The sequence below is a fragment of the Cavia porcellus genome, unplaced genomic scaffold, assembly GCF_034190915.1.
Source record: "Cavia porcellus strain 051 isolate PalLab524CR breed Dunkin Hartley unplaced genomic scaffold, mCavPor4.1 scaffold_6, whole genome shotgun sequence".
In the NCBI taxonomy this organism is placed as follows: Eukaryota; Metazoa; Chordata; class Mammalia; order Rodentia; family Caviidae; genus Cavia; species Cavia porcellus.
The window spans coordinates 36,785,034-36,804,391 of NW_026947489.1; the positions used below are offsets into that span (position 1 = coordinate 36,785,034).

At 42.2% G+C, this 19,358-nt stretch overlaps 1 protein-coding gene across 1 annotated transcript in view; it reads left to right on the forward strand.

The window, feature by feature from the left end:
• Positions 1-19,358, forward strand: part of Ryr3 (ryanodine receptor 3) — a 556,876-nt gene that overhangs the window by 503,165 nt on the left and 34,353 nt on the right. Inside the window, 13 exon segments of the mRNA XM_063250329.1 lie at positions 2,220-2,234; positions 4,788-4,958; positions 5,277-5,336; positions 6,940-7,071; positions 7,960-8,072; positions 11,134-11,230; positions 12,755-12,861; positions 13,611-13,662; positions 14,578-14,631; positions 15,008-15,107; positions 15,258-15,337; positions 17,010-17,086; positions 19,236-19,309. Coding sequence (XP_063106399.1) covers positions 2,220-2,234; positions 4,788-4,958; positions 5,277-5,336; positions 6,940-7,071; positions 7,960-8,072; positions 11,134-11,230; positions 12,755-12,861; positions 13,611-13,662; positions 14,578-14,631; positions 15,008-15,107; positions 15,258-15,337; positions 17,010-17,086; positions 19,236-19,309 — 1,132 coding nt within the window.

The window sequence follows — 19,358 nt, forward strand, 5'->3', positions numbered from 1 at the left end:
CAAAAGTCAGCTTTCAGCAGTATCTCTAGGACACAATAATGTTTGATAAATATAGTGCATTATTTAAAACAGAGAGATACTATGCCTTCAATAAGCAGCAACTCAGAGCCACTTCTGGGATTTCTTTAGATGTGGAGATATGTACTGAGGAGCTGGGGAGAGGGTAGGTATTCTTCTGTATCATCAGTGGAATCTCAATTGCCTTTGATTCCCTGGATTAGACGTTCTCTCTGCCCCCTGGTCTGAATGGGCACCTATCTCCTTTGCTTGCTTTTATCTCTGCTCCTACCTGAATTCTGGTGTTGTATAAATGAAATCAGCATCTGGCAGCCTTGGTGGGATCACATACATGAATGCCGCGTGCCACACACACCTACATATGCCAGTGCAAGTAGACAGGAAGTGGAGAAAATACACACCAGGCCATACTCTCATACTTGACTAACTGAAGCTTACTTGACAGATACGTCATTTTGGGAAGCAGCTCATACAAATGATGTTTTCAGAGCTCATTGTATATTTTGTTTATATGACACCAGTTTGCAAATAGGGTAAGCCAAATGTAACTAAGCTGAGCAAGTGTTTTGTTTTTGTTTTATTTTTAAACTTGTGTTGTTTTCTGGAAAAATGGCAACAGCGTCCTTAGAGGGGAATGGTAAGTTAGAATGTGTTTAGCACAAGAAATGCCAGTTCCATGACCAAGATTTAAAACTTTAAAACAAAATTTTTTAAAAGTTAAAGCAGGAATGTGGGTACCTTGTGTCTAAAGCTAACCCCGCCCCTCTTCCAAGCATGATTACAGTGGATTGAAAAGGGATAGGGATTATTTTAGAAGATTTCTTTTAATTTTTCAATCAGTTTTCAATCAGGGCAGTCAGTTATGTGAGCTTCCTTCTTGCTCCAGCATCCTCGCTTACTGTTCTCATATTTTCTCTCTCTCCATCTCTCATCTCCTCCTTCACCTCTTCTGGTCTCGTTCTGTGTGCTTGCTTTCTGGCACATTCTCTTGCTCCCCTCCCACTCTCTAGTGACCTTCCTTCCTTTCTTCCTCCCCCTCCCTATTCTCTCTCTCTCTCTCTCTCTCTCTCTCTGTCTCTGTCTCTGTCTCTGTTTTTCTGTCTGTCTCTCTATCTCTATCTCTATCTCTATCTCTATCTCTATCTCTATCTCTATCTCTATTTGTCTCTCTTTCTCTCCCCAATTTCCAGAAATTCTCCTTTTCCTCTAATACCTCCTGTTGAGTTCACTAGTCTTCACTTATCCTCACAGTGAGGTAAAGACTTACCATGGTGCAGTTTGCCTTTGTTAGAGCCGATGCAAACTCCCTGCGCTGTCTTGGTGCAGAATATCACCAAGTGATGTGTCTTCAGCAGACTCTCTTATCTCGGAAAGGCCTAATTTTTTTCCCTTAAGGTCCACACATAATATCATCTGTGTGATTACAAATTTCTGCTGATAGTTTACGATCTAAGTGTGGGAAATAAAATTACTTTGAAAGTATTGAAATTAGAGAATTTCAATGAGTCAACTAATCTTAGAAATATGTGAAAAAAAAGAATAAAAGTAGAATCCATTAGATGTAGGAACCTTTGACCTGAGACACTTTTAAAGGTTACAGTCTAAGAAGGAGGATGCTCTACCCTTCAGGTTGGGGGATGATCCTGACCCTCTTTAGATATTCTTAGAGTACTGTTTTTAAAGCAGTCTTTTGAGCAGAAACACAAGCATTTTTCCTTGACTCAGTTCTCCTTTTTATGGCCACAGATTTGCTGGAGTCAATAATATGGTGGGTGAAAGGAAGAACAACAGGGACCTTGGTTTGCATTGTGGATTGTCTCTTGCCTGCCATAGTGAACAGAAGGAAGGGGGAAGGGGAAAAGCTTTACATCTCCAGAGTTGTATGTGTGCCAAATCTGAAGGCCACCCTGGCTTGGATCTGAGGACCACACACTCTGGAAAGCTGATCTTTGAGCTGAATGACCTCCCAGCAAGGGTAAATTGCTTAGTCTGGGTGTAAGTCTTTATGACCACATTAACCTCCATTCTAACCTCCTTGCTCTTCATTCTGTGTACATTGGCTCCAAGAACAGCTTCTATTGTGTTGACTGATGAACTGGGACTGAGAAGATAGGAATAACATGTGGTACCATGTGCCTTGGACTCCTGCTTTTACTGACTGACTCTTCTACTTGTTTCTCTTCTTTTGTCTTTCCACACAGGCCATGCAAGTAAAGGTACAGGTCAAATGCATGACGTGTCTTTTCTGTCCTAGTAGTAGAGGTGCCAGGCTCTGGCCCGTTCTGCACTGTGATCATCATGGGGGTGGTACAGAATGGATTTACCCACCTGGAGGTCCCCAGGCCTGCTTCAGGGAAGACAACTGCCTATCAGAGTGAATGTAGGCCTGCTACCCTTGGAATGGGGAAGCCGGGGAAGCCAGCCAAGCCTCGCCCTAACCGAGGTCTCCTTGCTGTCTCTGCTCCCTTCCCCAGCTGTCTTCTCTGTTAGTTTGGCAGCCACCATGCTCACAGAGAGAGAGAGATGATTGACAGGGCTTGAGAGCCTGGGAGACCACCTCTTCTGTGGTGGTACCCCAGTCATAATTCTATTTTTTCGTTGGTGACCCTAGCCCTTTCACATGGTATGCATTCTGTCTCTTTGTTCAAGGGTTCCCTGAGGCAAAGAAAGTCTTCCAAGGTCTGAACTCAAGGGTTTGAAATCAGTAGATAACACCAAGTTTGTGTACAAACTGTTTTGAATAGAACTGGGACAGTTTTCCGATTGTCCTTAAAACATACTATGTGGAAGTTCCTTTCTTTGCATTCATTAATGTGTATACACTGCTATTGTCCTAAACCAGTGGTGGAGAAACTTGTATGCTGCAGTGGCCTGTTTGTATCATTGAGAACTCTAAAAAGTTCACCATGGCTGTTTAATCACTCTACCCTTCAGTATGTGCTGGAGATATGTTGGGGTCAGGGCACGTGCAATTCTTAGTTACAAAAAGAAAAATGGAGTCTTCTCAAGACAGACTTACATCTTGATGCTTACGTGTTGTATGACTTTGGGAAAATTATGTATCTTCCATGGGCAGCATGTTTTCATTTATAAAACTGACTTGCTAATATTTCAGGGTCATTGAAATCATATATGTAGCAATTCTGACTAGAATATACAATTGGCCAAATCAAATAGATAGTGATCAGGAAATAAATTATGTAATCAAATCCATAATTACTTTTTAGCATACTTACTTCATTATATACCTTATATCCCCATTTACATTTTATGTTTTATAGTTACATGATACCATATAGTTTATCTATATATATAACCGCATTCTTTCCTTAAAGGATGATCGGAACAATTTCAAGGGTAATCAGCTCTAAGTGAATCTGAGATTTAGACACTCTATTACATTTGACCTTTGATGGTGGAATAGAGAAGGAACCTAGCAAGTTCTCCGTAAATGGCAGAAACTGCAGTCTTGGTACACACCAGTCTTCAGCACCCACTATGCCCCAGAACACAGGAATCCTCCTTTCCTTAGCTTTGTTTCTGTCTCCATGCATATTTTTCACTGTTCCTTCCACTGCTTCCCTGGGGCTGATCTGGTCTTTTGGAGCATTGGGGCGGGGGGGCGGGCGGGGAGTCCCTGCAAATTGCCTGGCTGTGTTTAGCCAGCCTAGGTTTTTCAAGTCAAGAGATTTTTTATGATTTCTGAAATATAACTACCTGAAGGTTACTAAGTAAATTCTGACACAGTCTTTTAGCCCCCAGTCTTAAGTACCAGTTACCTCTCCTACTCCGAGACCTGTTAACCAAAGAGCTGCCACCTTTTTGCTTCAGATATTGCCATAAAGAAAAGTTCTGGTGACCACCAGCTCTTTCCGGCATAGTCTCTGACTGATTTCTGGCCACCTAGCCCTCCCAACTCCCAAAAGGTGTTCATTCAGCTGAAGTGGAGTCCAGCAAGCAGATGACACATGGCTAGCACTGCCCTTTCTGAAAATATGTCACAAAAATTGGGTCACCGCAGCACCCTGTTTCCTTGAACCCAATCACATGTGTTGTGGGTCCTGGGAGTCTTGGTTGTTGCCATGGGCTGCCCATGTCCATAGCGCCATGTGCTGAATATGTCTCTCATGCCTCTGGCTTCACTGAATGAACTTTCTCAGGAAGGGACAAGAACTATGACCAATAGGTGCAAACTCCCATGGACTTGAGGAATTCATTTTATATGTGCAATTCCTCTTCTAACATTCTCCCATCCTTATCCCAAGGCATCCCTTCTCTATAATGTCCTTTTTTGGAGAAGTTGCATAGCCCTGTGGTGGGGAGTCTAAATGGGGTTCCAGTGCTCCAAACACTAGCTTCAGACCAACTGCACTGTGGTTGATGCTTTTCACATTCTTCCTGATTCTCCTGTAAGGGTCCTCAGTTATTTCCTGGAGTCATTTCATCAGTTATCAAATTGTTCTTTTTACAGAACACCCACTTCTTTGTTCACCTGGTCCAGAAGCGAGTGAGCAAAGACTGTAGTGTCTGTGGTATGTGTCCAGTTACGTGGTTCTGTGTGCATGTGCAAAAGAAAAGGCTTAGGGCTAGGGCTGGTCTTTTAGGGCCATTTGGTTTGCCAATGCTCAATAGTCTTTTTGCTGTCTTTGAAATGTAGTAAGGCCAACCCTGAACTGGCAGGGCCACCAGGAGGCAGGTTGCCTCTGAGATGAGACAGTCTTCTTCAGACAGTCACTGACCCTTCTCTTTATTTCTACATCATCTCCTAGTCTGGAGGACAGGACCAAGAACGGAAGAAGACAAAGCGGAGGGGAGACTTGTATTCTATCCAGACCTCTCTCATCGTGGCTGCACTCAAGAAAATGCTGCCCATTGGTCTGAATATGTGCACCCCGGGAGACCAGGAGCTGATCTCCCTTGCAAAATCACGATACAGCTGTGTAAGCTGCCTGACTGATTGGGCTGGGGTTGCAGCAAGGTGACATTATGGTGGCCACTTGGCCTTGGAAGGGCTGATCCTCCTCCTCCTGGAGTGCAGTGGGGCTGGAGTAAGTGAGCAGGTACCTAGGGGCACAGAGGCAACACACCTTCATTATCACAACTGATGAGGACTCAGTAGTTGGACACAGCCTATGAAATTTTTACTCTTTTGTTCTAATAGCCCAGAAAAATTTCATTGGCTGTTCACACATATCTGTATCCTACTTTGTATTTTCACCCTGATGTCTAGGAATAAAGTTTAACATCTCTTTCCACAGAGGGATACAGATGAAGAGGTCAAGGAACATCTGCGGAATAACTTGCATTTGCAAGAGAAGGTGATACTGCGGGAAGACCGGGAGAATCACACAGGCTGCCTCTCCTTCCCACTCAGGGGCCCACCCTCTACTTAATGTACTTGTGGTTTTAAGTATGTCCTAAAAACAGTGTGGAACTGGGAGAACTAGCTTTCCACCTTCAGTTTGTGCTCTTTGCTTTTGCAAGAGGTGTGCAGTAAAGCAGGTCTTCCTGCCACATGAATGTCACACCGTGGGGAGGAGAGGGAAGCACTGTGTCTCAAAAGTACTATGCGTCGCACTAAGTGTGACCCACACACCTGGGGATGCTTTCAGCACCTCCCGCTTGAGAGAGATCTTGAAACAAAATAATTTTGTATCTGAGTTGAAATATTCAAAAAAGAGATAGAATTTTTATTTTAAGGGTTATTTGTGATTTCTTCAGTCCTGTGAATCTGAACAACTCTTTCCTCACATACATTGTGCCCTAAAATGGAGAACTAAATCAACCCAAAAATGGCTTACCTCTCCACCCCAAACATATATGAATGGGGAGTAAAGGCAATAACAAGAAATCCCAAGGACTAGGAAAAACAACATTCTAAATCTTAGTAATATTTGTGTGTGTGTGGTACTGAGGATCACTCATGACCTTGCACTTGCAGGCAGGCACTTATACCTCTGAGCTAAATCCCTGGCCCTAAACCCTAGTAATTAAGAGAAGTCATTGCTATTTGGAGAACTCCCAGAGTGCTCCAGGCTACATATACACCATAGAGGCTGGAGTGTTTAATGACCTGAAAGAGGGTTGTGGGACCTGCATAAACACAGCATGGGAAACTTACCTAAGATTAGCAGGGAACCAGTGGAACTCATGGGTCTCCTGCAGAGCAACCATGAAAGCACTTGAAGCATCTCTGCTTCCTAAATAAAATATCGGCTAAGATGCCAATTAATAAAACTACTCTTGAAAATAAACTCATAGAAAGTAGGAAGGAAACTGTTACTGGACAAGAGGAAGGGAATGGGGGAAGGACATAATGAAATATAATAGAGGTATTAATACAATCATAATATGTCACATATGAAAATACTGTATTGAATCCGAGTATTTGTCAAATTAATGAGAACAAATAAAAATATATTTGAAAATAATCAAGTTAGGGAAATGTGCCACAATCAGAGAGTTAAGAAATACAGAAGAATAATTCATGCAATGAAGAACTATATAAAATAAATATAGTTAAAATATTTAAAGACAAAGGAAGCATAAAGCAATAGAACCCATGAAGCAATAGTAGCACATTTTTCAAAAAGGAGAGTGGGAGATAGGTTTGAAACAAACAAACAAAAAACTCATAGCAATTACAGTCACTGAAATTTTAAAATCAATACATGAGTTAAAGCAATAAGATAGACATTACTAAAAAGACAATTTATAAACTGAAAATTTGCTTTAAGGAAATTATCCAAAATGCAGCACAGAGAGATAAAGCTAGAGAAAATATGACACAAGTGCTGGAGAAGATGAGGGAGAGGCAAGAGAGACTCGTGATTACCGTGGAACCCTTGTGGGAGTCAAAGGCTTTTTCAGCATAAGAGATATCAGAAATCGCTTATTTTATGGGTGTGTTTCACTTCCCAGTCCGATGACCCAGCTGTAAAATGGCAGCTGAACCTCTATAAGGACGTTCTGAGGAACGAAGAGCCCGCTACTCCCGAGAGGACGGTGGAGCGTGTGCAGAGAATCTCAGCAGCCGTCTTCCACCTGGAGCAGGTAAAGGGTGTCTGCTCAGAGGAGTGAAACGGAAAGACTGCCCTGGAAAATAAACGCAAAATTGTCAGCCGTCAGTTACAGATGCCTTTGCAGGACAGAGGACAGGAGGCAGAGGTCACCCCACATCACTCCCAGGTCATAGCAGGCCCCTCAATTCTTCCCCCTCCTGCTGTTTTAAACATTCTTTTAAACAAGTTCTTCCTGCTTCCTAATATCAGTGAAAAGAGGAACAAGGGAGGGAGAGAGGGGAGGAAAGACAAAGGAATTTTAAAAGGGAATTGAAGGGGGAAAATGGAGACAGCACTTCTGTAAATGCAGAGGGGAAGAAGGGCTGACAGAGGAAAAGGAAATGAGAAAAAAATGAAGGTATATTATGTACAGGTACGAATTCCTCTGAATGTGGTCATTATGTATGATAAACAAACACAGTAATACCTTAGTTCACAAACACTTCTGTGTGCAAACAAGGTGGTTCTCAAACAAAAGTGCTCCATAAAGTTTTGCTTCTATTCACAAACTCCACATTGGGTGACAAACACAGCAGCAACCACCTTCCCCACACAGACACAAACACAGTCATCTCCTCCAAAATCATCAAACAAATTTAGTTCATGAACTGGGATACCACTGCAGTAATAAAATGATAAATTAATTTTAAAAACTCTTGCCATTAGCTCACATGTCTTAAGTACCCTCCCATAGCAAAGCTGCTGTTCAGCAGTGATTGACTGATTGCTTTTGGGAAAAGAAAGACAATTGAAGGCTTTCACAAATGGCATCCTCTAATACTGAGTACACTGTGCTGATTCTTCAGGGTTCACAAGTTTGGGCTATCTTCTGTCACTCAGAGTGGCCTAGGGTGAACCTATGAGTATGATTTCTTCTCAGGTGGAACAGCCTCTGAGATCCAAGAAGGCCGTCTGGCACAAACTACTGTCCAAGCAACGGAAACGGGCAGTGGTGGCCTGTTTCAGGATGGCACCGCTCTACAACCTGCCCAGGTATGGATTTGGTCATTTTCTTCTGCCGTGTGAGCCAGTGATGAGAATGAAGGAATCTTTTCACAGCTGTGCTCTCTATGGCCCTTACACTCATCACGCCAAGGACTAAAATTAGACTCCTTAGCCCTGGAGCTATTATCCCCTCAGAGTATACATGCCTGTGACACAGTCAAGGAATGAAAAACTGAGACCAGGTGAACTTCCCCAGAGTGCCATGCCTGTTCAGCCTACGGTGTGTACCGTAGAGTCAGCCAAGGAAGAGCATGGAGACTCTCTGTGTGCCAAGGTAGGATTCTTTAAGAGGATAGAAAGGCTTCTTTAAAAAAGGAGAGGCTTTCTAAAATGTCTTACTCCAAATTCCATTGACAGGTCAAGCAACATTTCTCTGTTCTGGCATTCGACACCATCCGGTAGAGAAATGTAACTTGCAAATCCAGTAGTGCAGTATACTTATCAACAAGATGAAGAAGGTCTAGGATGCCCTCCAAGAGGCCAGTCAGTGGCAGTGCTTTTATCTCAGTATTTTAGTCCACACTTTGAAGAAAACAGGTTGTGAAGATTTTTCTGGAAAGTGTATGAAACATCCTGTGTCAACATATGGAAGAATGTCAGCTTTCTGTCACCGTGACGAGATGCTTGAGATGCATCAATTTAAAAGGAAGAAATGTTTATTTAATTCATGGTTTCTGAAGTTTCAGTCCAGAATTGCTTGGCCCCATTGCTTTGGGCCTGAGGCCAGGCCAAAGATCACAGCAGGGACTGTGTGCACAGCACAGATGCTTACCTCATAGTACCAAGGCAGTGAAAAGAGAGCCAGAGACGAGGAGGGCCCAGGGCCCCAGGGCCACCTTCAAGGGTGCACCCCACACAACCTCACGTCTTTCTGCTAGTCTCACTTCCTCAAGTTTCCACCACCTTCCGGTTTTGCCACTGGTTGGTGATCAAGCCTTAAACTTATAGCCTTTGGGAGACACTTAGGATCGGTATCATAGCAGTGTCAGTGACAGAGTGGCCCAGCATCAACCACTAAGACTGACAGGGCATCTGTGGTGCTATAACACCCTCATTCTCAGACTGATTACAGTGATCAGGCCTGTGATCAGAAAGCAATACTGGTGATTAAATAGCAACCTCTGTTTCAATCTCCAGATCACTGGGAATAGCTTTATCTGGTTAGAGAAAATAAATTGACTTGAAACAAGCTTATCCTGAATCCCATATAAATAAGTGTGTTTCTTTGGAAAATGAGATAAGAGAAAAACCTATGTATGGCCTTTGTTTTCATCAAAGTGTGAATCTTGGCCATCATTTACCCAGAATGGCCTATAACCCTATCTGGACACAGCTGAGCTTTCCTGGTGAGGGGCTTCAAAGATGGTGGAGAATCATGGTAACTGAGATACACCTGCTGGGACAGCACTTTCTTAAAACAGATTAATATCTTTAAAAGGGAACAAGACATCACTAAATCAAGTAGAGTTCATGAGTACAAAGCTGACAAATTAAGTTAAACAATAATAGACATGAAAGCTGCTGAAGTTCTGGTAGAAAAGTGAAATTCATATCCCTGTAAAAAATTTTAAAATATATGGAGAAATTTTGTTTGCTATCCAGAAGTAATGAAACATTAGAAATCATATACTTTTCAAATGTGGATTTCAGAAGAGCTTGACTCCAAATACAGGTCTCCAGGGGCAGGCTAGTGAAGCAGAACTCACTTGTCTCCAAAAAAAGCAATTTTTCTAAGTCTATTGAAAATGTTAACATTATACTGTCATAACTGAGCTGTTCCTTCAGGTGTAAGAATAAATCCAAGAATTCACTATGTCTTCAGGAAAACATGGCCTTGCCTAACCCAGGTGTTCTGGGCTTTCACTTTAGCATGGAGGATTCTAAGTAGGCTTCATAACACAGCAACTAAGAGGCTGAATACATCTCAGATAGAAATAGCTGCTTCCCCACCTTGCAATGACATGAACTGTGTGTAGTCTCCCAAATTAAAAAACTAAAAATATTTATTATATTATGCAGAAACTGTTTCTCTGGTGTTAGTTTTTAAAAGAAAACCTGTATGCTTTTCTCCAGACACAAAATTAACAATTTCTTCCTGAGCACCTTTCAACGGGTTTGGCTGGAAAAGGTTAATGAAAAAACTCAGTATGACAGGCTTATACCCATTTTAATGGTAATGTAACCTGTGGAGAGACTGCTCATTTTCTGCACATTCCTATCTTCTTAACCATGATTTAATGTTACCATGAAAACACAAATTTGTACAATTTTAAAAGGACTCTGATTGGTCAGATTTTTAAAGAAAAACAGCAAAGGCTATATTTTACCAAAACTATGACCACATTTTAATAATTCTAGTCTTGATCTTTTTCTTTCTTTCTCTCCATCCTTCCTTCCCACTCCCCTCACATTTGACAAACACTGGGCTAATGTTCAGTGGCTTGTAAATATTCCCAAAAGTCCATCCTGGCTGGTAGGCAATGCCATATGCATATTCCTCAGGGTTCCCAGACACCAGAGCCAGAGTCAGAGGCCCTGAGGTACCTAGAAGATGTGCTCATGAAGCAGAGACCCATGTTCCACCTTCCTAAAGAAAAGTCAGAGCTCCTTGCTGGTGTGGTTCCTTACAGAAGGAAATGTTCTCAGTACAGCGGAGACTAAACCGCTCACCATTATGGTGGATTACATTGGATTATCTGGGCAAGTGGCCAGCCTATGGGAATGACTAAATCACCATCTGAAGCAAATACTTGTGGACTCTCACTTAAACTGATTCCTTCTTCCTCCCTAGAGGGGAGACCAAATTAAGATTACAGTCACTGCCACATCTCATTCTAACCATGGTTACTTTCAGAAGGCGCACAGATATTTGGGAGCTGATTATAGGGTTCTTTGAAACAAATGTTTATGGTGTGCTGCTGGCTACCCTGACCAATCAGAAGACCAAAATTGTACAAAAGTCCGTCCTGCTTACTAACTGTTAACCACCAAAACTAAAACAGTGAGTCCATGGACCCCTCTTGACCTCCCTCTCACCCCTTCCGCTCAGGCACCGCTCTATTAACCTCTTCCTCCATGGCTATCAGAGATTCTGGATAGAAACAGAGGCGTATTCCTTTGAAGAGAAACTAGTGCAGGATTTGGCTGTAAGTACTGACCCAACGGGAAGCAGACTTGGGTATGAATGAATTTGACTTTTGTATTCAGGCGTGTGTGTGTTATAACAAATGAACATTCACAAAGAGCTGCTATAAATTTGGAAGGAACTAACTGTAAATTCTCAGGGGAGACCAGGCTAATGGTCATTAGAGCCAGAGGATGAATTTTCACTTGGAGGTGCTAACACTAACTTCACCCTCACCCTCATCGTCCTTGGCAACTAACACTTCTTGAGATGTGTAGCCGTGTGGTGGGGAATTCCCGCTAAGTTTTGAGCACCATTGGTTGCAGGAGGCCACCTCAGACCGAAGTCCACATTCCTAATGTGGAGCTCTGCTTTGAGGAAACACATCTAAACACCTTCCTGATTGTCTGTGTTGGTCCTTTAGAAAATTTTGTGTGCCTTCTCATTAGCAGCCTTCATGCTCTGAAATAGCTTAAAGCGACACACAGAGGGGGAAGTGTGCCGCAGAGGTACCACACAGCCTCATCCTGGTTTACAAAAAAAGAAACCTGCCTCTTTTGTAGCCACTCCATGGCTCTTTTCTCTTCTCCTTACTTTTCCCATTTATTTTTTCCTCTTTCACTTAGTCTTGCACTGTTTCTCGTATTCACTCTTTTCCACATTTGTTTCTACATCACCTTGATTTCTTTTCCTTCTTGTTCTTTTCAGCCTTTCTCCACCATTTTCCTTCTGTTTGTGTTTATGTCCTTTATTCTTGTTTTCTGTTCCTGTAAGAAAGACACTCCCTTGGATTCCACTTTCTTAGTCAGTGTGAAGCTGACATCATGTCAGCTGTCTGCTTCTTCTGAACCATTTCACACCACGCATGCGGTTCCCACCAATTTACCAAATTTGGTCCATCATGCTGAGTCTGTGACCACTAGAAAACTCACCATTGCCTTATTCCCCTGTCTATAAAAGGAGATGGAGAAAAGACTTGAAAAGAGAAGCACAAGGCCTGCAGCTCTTGAGTAGAAGCTTGAGAAACAATGAGAATTTTAGAATAGAGTCTGAGGTTAAGAAAGAGACATGTTTTGCTGTGTTGAATCTAGAATCCTCTTAAACCCAAACTGGCCCCAGAGCTTTGTGGTGCTTTCCCAACCCTGTCTTCATCCCAGTCTCCAAGATAAATTTCAGGTGTTGCTCAGAGAGACTGTCCCTCAGGTAACTGCAGCATTTCCCTCCTGAAATTGGATGCCCAGAGCTTGCATGAGAGTTCTGCTGATTGGGATCTGTAGCACTTTCCCTACGGTCAGCCTTGTGCTTTTTCTTTTATTTCATTTAACCTAAAATTGGAATGTTTCTTTGATTGGCTGGAAAAAATATATAGACGTATGTGTACCCCACCTTGCATCCTCCAAGAAGAAATACGTGGTATCGCAGCTCCTTTCTTCTGCTTCAGTCCAATGCCCTCTGTGCCTTGCGCTTTGCCTTCTCTCTGTTCACGTGTGGTTGCTTGGCACGTGCTGAAACCCACGCCTGAGACTTGTCTGTGTTGTTTGTGTAGAAATCTCCCAAGGTGGAAGAGGAGGAGGAGGAGGAGATGGAAAAGCAGCCTGACCCACTTCATCAGATCATTCTGCATTTTAGTCGCAACGCGCTCACGGAGAGGAGGTCAGCGTCACCAGGGGGCCCACTTTGTCCCAGGCACCAGCCATGACTGTCAACCCTACACCCTCCTCATGTAGGCAGCACTAAGTGGAAAGGATGTTGGATCTGAGCTGCCCTCAGAATTGTCCACCAAGACTTTACTGAATTCTCCTCAGTCATAAAGGATAAATTTGTGTCATTTGTAGAAAAAAATGTATACATGTTGAGACCAGAATACTAAGTGAAATAGATCAGATACAGGATTTAAATGTCACATAGTTCCTTTTATATAAGAAACCCGAAGTTGTTAATAATTTAGAGAATGAACAAAATATAAGAGAGATGGCAGGAAACAGAGAGGTAGGGGTCATGAAGATGGGGAGGGGACCTAGAGATGGAGGAGACAGGAGGTAGAAGGGAAGAGAACATAAGAAAGAGTAAGGTATGACATGTGTTATCCACTTCCCCATGATGAACATATCCACTATATGTCACAAACATGTGTTAATAAAAAAGAAACATCTAGAGACGCTTCCATCAAGCTACACCCCCCCCCTTGATTTAATGCCAGACACTGAATCTGAAGACAAAACACCCCAAAACTGTAAATATATCCTAAATGAAGATTCGGAGTTTTCAGAGTGCTTTCTAGGAAGCGGAGTGGGAATGTTCTAAGAACTTCACAAATTCATATAATTTGAATTTTTATGATTCTTAGTCTTTTCTGTGGGGTCCAAAGGTAACCTGCTAAATATTTCCTTTATTCTTTCCAGCAAACTGGAAGACGACCCTTTATATACCTCCTACTCCAGCATGATGGCCAAGGTACACCAGGATTTTCTGCACATTACTTTGGTCTGTCTTTCCTTAGACCTTGTTAGGCAGATGGAGACTGAAGTGAAGGAAAGGACTGGGCTTGCTCACGCCATAGGTTCTAGGCACTGTATATCCATGTGCTGTCGGAGTAACTTCCGTAAATTACTAAGGAAGCTTGAATTCTCCTCAGCAAAGGTTCTGGTAGCTGGGTTCTAAAGCCAGCTAAATGGGGTCCATGTAGACTACTTTTGGCACTTTAGTCAGTGTTCGGGACATAGTTAAAACCCATCTACAAGCGAACGAAACCAGAGGGAGATTCCAGTGTTCTGGAAGAGGCAATGATCAGAGGGATGCCGCCTAGAAGGGTGGTGAACTCTGGTATACCTGGAAGATAAGAAAATTGCTTCTTCTCAAAGGGAAGACTTTGGTGCCAAGTAGGAAGGCGGTGTGTTCAGGGCCCCAGAGCACGTAGTCCTTTGTTCAAATGTGTCATGAGAACACAAGGGAAAGGCAGAACTTTTGGATTCAAATCCTATGTGTCACATTCTTTTTGCCATGGCCTGGAACTGTGGCTTTAAAAGGGAATAGATCCTTGGATTCCAGTTGCCCACAGGCACCAAAGCTTCCCTAGAAGAGAGTTCAGGTCTCTGGGTAAGCCAGCCAAGGCCACAGTGAGTGTGTGACTCAGCATTCCCACTTCTCATTTCTGAACCTTTTAATGACTGCAAAGATGGCATTTGAAGCAGCATGTGGCCCTGTAGTAATCAATGTGTTCCTGGTTTTATGAAGTGGCCAGGTCCCTTGGAGGCTGAGAATTACAGTCCGTCCCCGTCCTTGAAAAGTACAACAGGGTTTTGTTAGTCAGATGTACTCACTTTTAATTTTATGATCTCTCTCCTCCTTTCTCTGCTCCATGGAATCCAGAGCTGTCAGAGTGCTGAGGATGAAGAAGAGGAGGACAAGGAAAAGACATTTGAAGTAAGTTTGCACAGTTTATAAACAGGGCCAGCCACCCAAGACAACAGGCTGGGTTTACAGCCATGGATGCCAATCTTCACCAAAGGGAAAGTGTCTGTGTTACCTACCAGGAAGTACAGAGAGTGGATTTCAGCACCAAAGTATGAGTGAATTAGGAGCAGACTTTTTGGAAAGCTGGGTAGTAGCCATAAATAAACTTCAAAGATTTGCTTTATTTGATATTACTTATACAGCCTTTCAGGAACAGCTAAAGATTCTCAGTTTACCCCAGTGAATTCCTTTAAAGGGAACAGGTACAGGAGAAGGAGCATACAGGTGGACGTGAGATATTTGAAGGAGTAGAGAACAGATCTTTTCCTGTGATTTTTCTCCCCAGGAAAAAGAGATGGAGAAGCAGAAAACCTTGTATCAGCAGGCTCGGCTGCACGAGCGTGGCGCCGCAGAGATGGTCCTGCAGATGATAAGTGCCAGCAAAGGTGATGTTCCTCACATCTGCGTGGGCCAGTGTGACTACCACAGAGATATCACACATGGCATAGGCATTATTAACAAGTCCTGATAAAGCCCAGTAGGCGCGATTTGCTACCTGTTACCTTGGTGATTCAAGCTCATCTTCACCCCGACAGGTGAGATGAGCCCCATGGTGGTGGAGACTCTGAAGCTGGGGATCGCCATTCTGAATGGAGGCAACACTGGGGTGCAACAGGTAATAGGGCCTCAGGGGGAGCTGTGCAGAGTTCCTGGAGGGCTCCCATTTGACAGCTGTCAGGCTGCAGAGAAGAGGTGTTGACCACTGCAGAGAGGGGCCTCCCAGAATCACTGCTGCTGTCTGTCCTCCGTAGTTGGGAACACATAAAACCAAGCCTGGGGGTTCACTGACAAATGTGCCCTTAGCAAAGAGATTTTATAGGGTTAAAAAAGAGAATGATTTGTTTTATAAGATGATTTTATGAAAGAATATATATATATATATATATATATATATATATATACTCATTCTAGCAGAAGTTTGGTAAGCATTAGGTATTTATTTCAGCCCCTTCACTTATTAGTCGCCTTACTGTGGGCAAGAGCCCATCCCTAACTTGGGGAGGAGGGGTTGATAACACTACACATTCATTAGGCCTTTTTCATTCATTTCATTCAATTCTTCCCTGACTGCTGGTCATGCCAGGCTCCACTGTAAGCGCTGAAATGTAGCAGCAGATCATAAAAATAAAAACCTCTGCCGCCACTCAGCTTTCATTCTAGTTGAGTATTGAACGCAGCCACGTGAGGCAGCACGGAGTGGGGCACCTGCGCGTGGATCGTTCCTCAGTCTCGTTTCATTGTCTGAATCAGATCTGGCTGCCAAAGACAGAGATGTACCAGCGTCTCCTGGGAACGCTGGGCTATGGCTGAAAACACCTATTTTACTTTGTGTTTGTTTATATTTTGGGTTTCTTATATAAGAGGAGCCATGCAATTTGTAACTACCTGTGATTTATTTCATTTAACAGTATGGTCTCCAAGACACTTCTCCAAGATGGGGGAAAGACCAACGAGGGGATTTATGGGGTTAAAAATGATTAGGAAATGATATATATCTGTACCAGGACCCCCCAGCACGAATGTAAATATTATGTATCAAATACAACAAAAAGAAGAAAAAGAATCTGTGTGCACAGAAAAGGGGTGGGTCAAACAGACCTTCACTGTTCCTGATGTTACATTCCAGGTGCTTGGAGAGTCTTCAGAGTTATAACTACAATATTGCATGTCATTTTCCCCAGCCTTTAGCTCACCTGAAACAAACTTTTTTCTTAGTCATTTTCTATGGCTTTCTACCAGCACCTATTAGTTGACTATCCTGCAGAATTTTTTTTATTAAAAAAATATTATATCACACAAAATTTTTTCTTTCCCAAAAAAGCAGAGAACACAAAAACCAGAAATGCTTGTGAAAGAAATACTTACCTTCCAACTAGATCCATCACTGGTAAAATCCATGCTCCTGTCTGTCAGATTCGTACTGCGAGCACTTCAGACCTCTGCATCAGTGACATTAAGCATCACTCTGTCATGGTCTTAGACATGGTCTGTCCCCAAGTAGAAGAGACTCTAAGCACTAGATATGAATGTGAAAGGTTTATTCTACTTTAGAAATACCAGTGAGACTTCATGAAATAAACATGATCTGCCCCCAAGAGATTCTGATTCTATAAGTAGAGTATGGCTCAGATACGTGTAATGTTTTTGTTTGGATTTTTAAGTCCATGGGTGATTCTAACACTTAAGCACGGGATGTATGGCTGGGGATTTGCCTTTTATACCAGAGGATAAGGAGGATCAGCATGTGTGGCATAGTTTTTATAGTCTTAAATGTGTCTCTCTTGCAGAAAATGCTAGATTACTTAAAGGAAAAAAAAGATGCTGGATTCTTTCAAAGCCTTTCTGGTCTTATGCAGTCTTGCAGGTAAATATGAGGCAATCATTCAGCATTTTTGAAAACTCTTCACTACTCAATAGAAAGGGAAGCAGAAGAGGATATACAAAATTACTGGCTTATGTGGAATTATTGAGAGAGACCTCAGGAGTCACCTACTCTAGAAAGCCAAGAGGGCAGGTATTGTTCCTCTATACTTCTGGGTTACATCCAAACAGGATTACAGTCAGAAGGAAATACATAATCTCCACTACCTACAGACAGTATCTAGTTTCTTCTCCAACGTGTGTGCCCATAAGTGTCACACCAAAAAAGAATGGAAAAGAGGAGAAACTCCTCGCTATGACTCATGGCTATAGTTTCAGCAGATCCTTTCATCTCTAACGTTAATGATTCTTTCAGCTTGAATACGTGGTTAGTGGGTACGTATTTTGACACATCCGTTTTGACAGTGATTTATCCTGACATGGGAACATTTTGACATAGCCTGAAAACAAAGCATTGAGCTGTCAGTTTATATTACTAAATTCTGTAAGGCACCCCTCATGGCTGAACCTTCTGACAACTAAATAACATGTAACCCAAAGTTGTAAGGTCACCATATTTGCTCATTTCAGAAATGACATAGCAGTTTTACTCTCTGAAGTACCACCTTACTCTCTAAAATGCAGGTTTATTTTGAACAGTCTGCAACGCATTCTAAAAAAAATCAAAGTTGTAATAAGTTAGCTCATTTTCCTCCAAGTAATGTGATTTAAAATGGAACATTATGTTTTCCATTTGAAAATTTCGAAATGAACTTCCTTTATTTTACCAAAGTTCATAATTTTGCTAACCTTATTTGATAGGCTAAATATTGCACCCTTGGCTAATAAGGAGCATGCAATGTGATCCCTTATTCTCATGTCTATATTTTTTCCCCAGCAATCTATTAGTTTAGTATCTCTCTCAGGAAAAGAAAATGTAATATTGCCAGTCCTAACTCACAAAGGGTAAAGTAGTACGTGTGGACTCACAGATGGCAAAAATCAAGGCAATTTAGTTCCACATTGCTCATCAAATTCTCCACGAAATTTCTAAGAGCTCTTCAAGAATTCTGTAGTACTTAATATTGCTAAATTTGCTAATAACAATGGTGTGGAGGGACAGGTGACATGTCCTTCGATGCTAACTTGTAACAGAAGGACTTGTAACAGAAGTTTTCAGCTATCTTAATGGGTTTTGATGATTAGAAAAAGAATACATGTTTGTAAAATATTAAGCAGTAAAGAAATTGAAACATTCAGCATGGGTGTTTGGGGATGAAGTAAGGAGCAGATATGTGGTTCAGACTCAAAACTGCTTCAAAGCAACTAAATCCAGAGGTCTTTCCCATGTTTCCCTCCCCTGATAGCAAAACCAGGATAAGAAGATTAGTACTGTGTTGTTGAGTGGCCCTTTTTATAGCAGAATCCAGGAACAAAGCAACAGAGACAGCAATAGAAATATCACTGCTTTCTGTGTAAAATGCATGTACATTGCAGAACGTACGTGATAAAAGAGAAAGCGATGCCAGTATCTTTCTAGGCTGACAGTCACTTCCTTTGCCTAGTGGTTCCAGGAAGGTCACGTTTTGCGGTCTTAATAGATGCAGCTGTAAGGTTCCCTCAGAGGTATATTCTTATAAGACCTTGGTTCTATAAAGAGCGTCTATAATGGAAAAGACTTAGGTTGTGTTGGTAGAATAGAAAGATCCCTACTTGAAAATAACGTGATCATGCAGTGCTGTCATTGTGAAGAGGGCTTCCTTGCTTAAATAAAATTTGGCTGTAGCTGTAACTGGGAAGGATGGGAAAGTAGGGACAAAATCAAGCCGGCTAACTTGTCACAAGTTGAGGAACACGGTGGGACATCTCTGCCTTTAGAAAGCTAGCAAAGTTATATGTAGAAATCTTGGCTTCTATTGACTCCTGAACGATAATGAAACGTTGAAAGAATGCAGCCTCTGAAATCAGGAAGTTTATAACTTTCTTAACAAGACTGCCTGCCGCAAAAAAAAAAAAGGAACTGTTAGACTTTGAACCATCATTTACAATAATACAGAGACAAGATACCGTTAGTCAGTAGAGACATTGGCGTTCGAAATCCATTTTCCCAGTGTTCAATAGCCTGAGCCTTGTTTTCATCTGTCTGTTAAAAGTGTCCTTGATTTGAACGCATTTGAGAGGCAGAACAAAGCCGAAGGCTTGGGGATGGTCACTGAAGAAGGAACACGTGAGTAACTGATGGGCTCCCCAGGCCATTGTCTTCCTGATTTCAATCT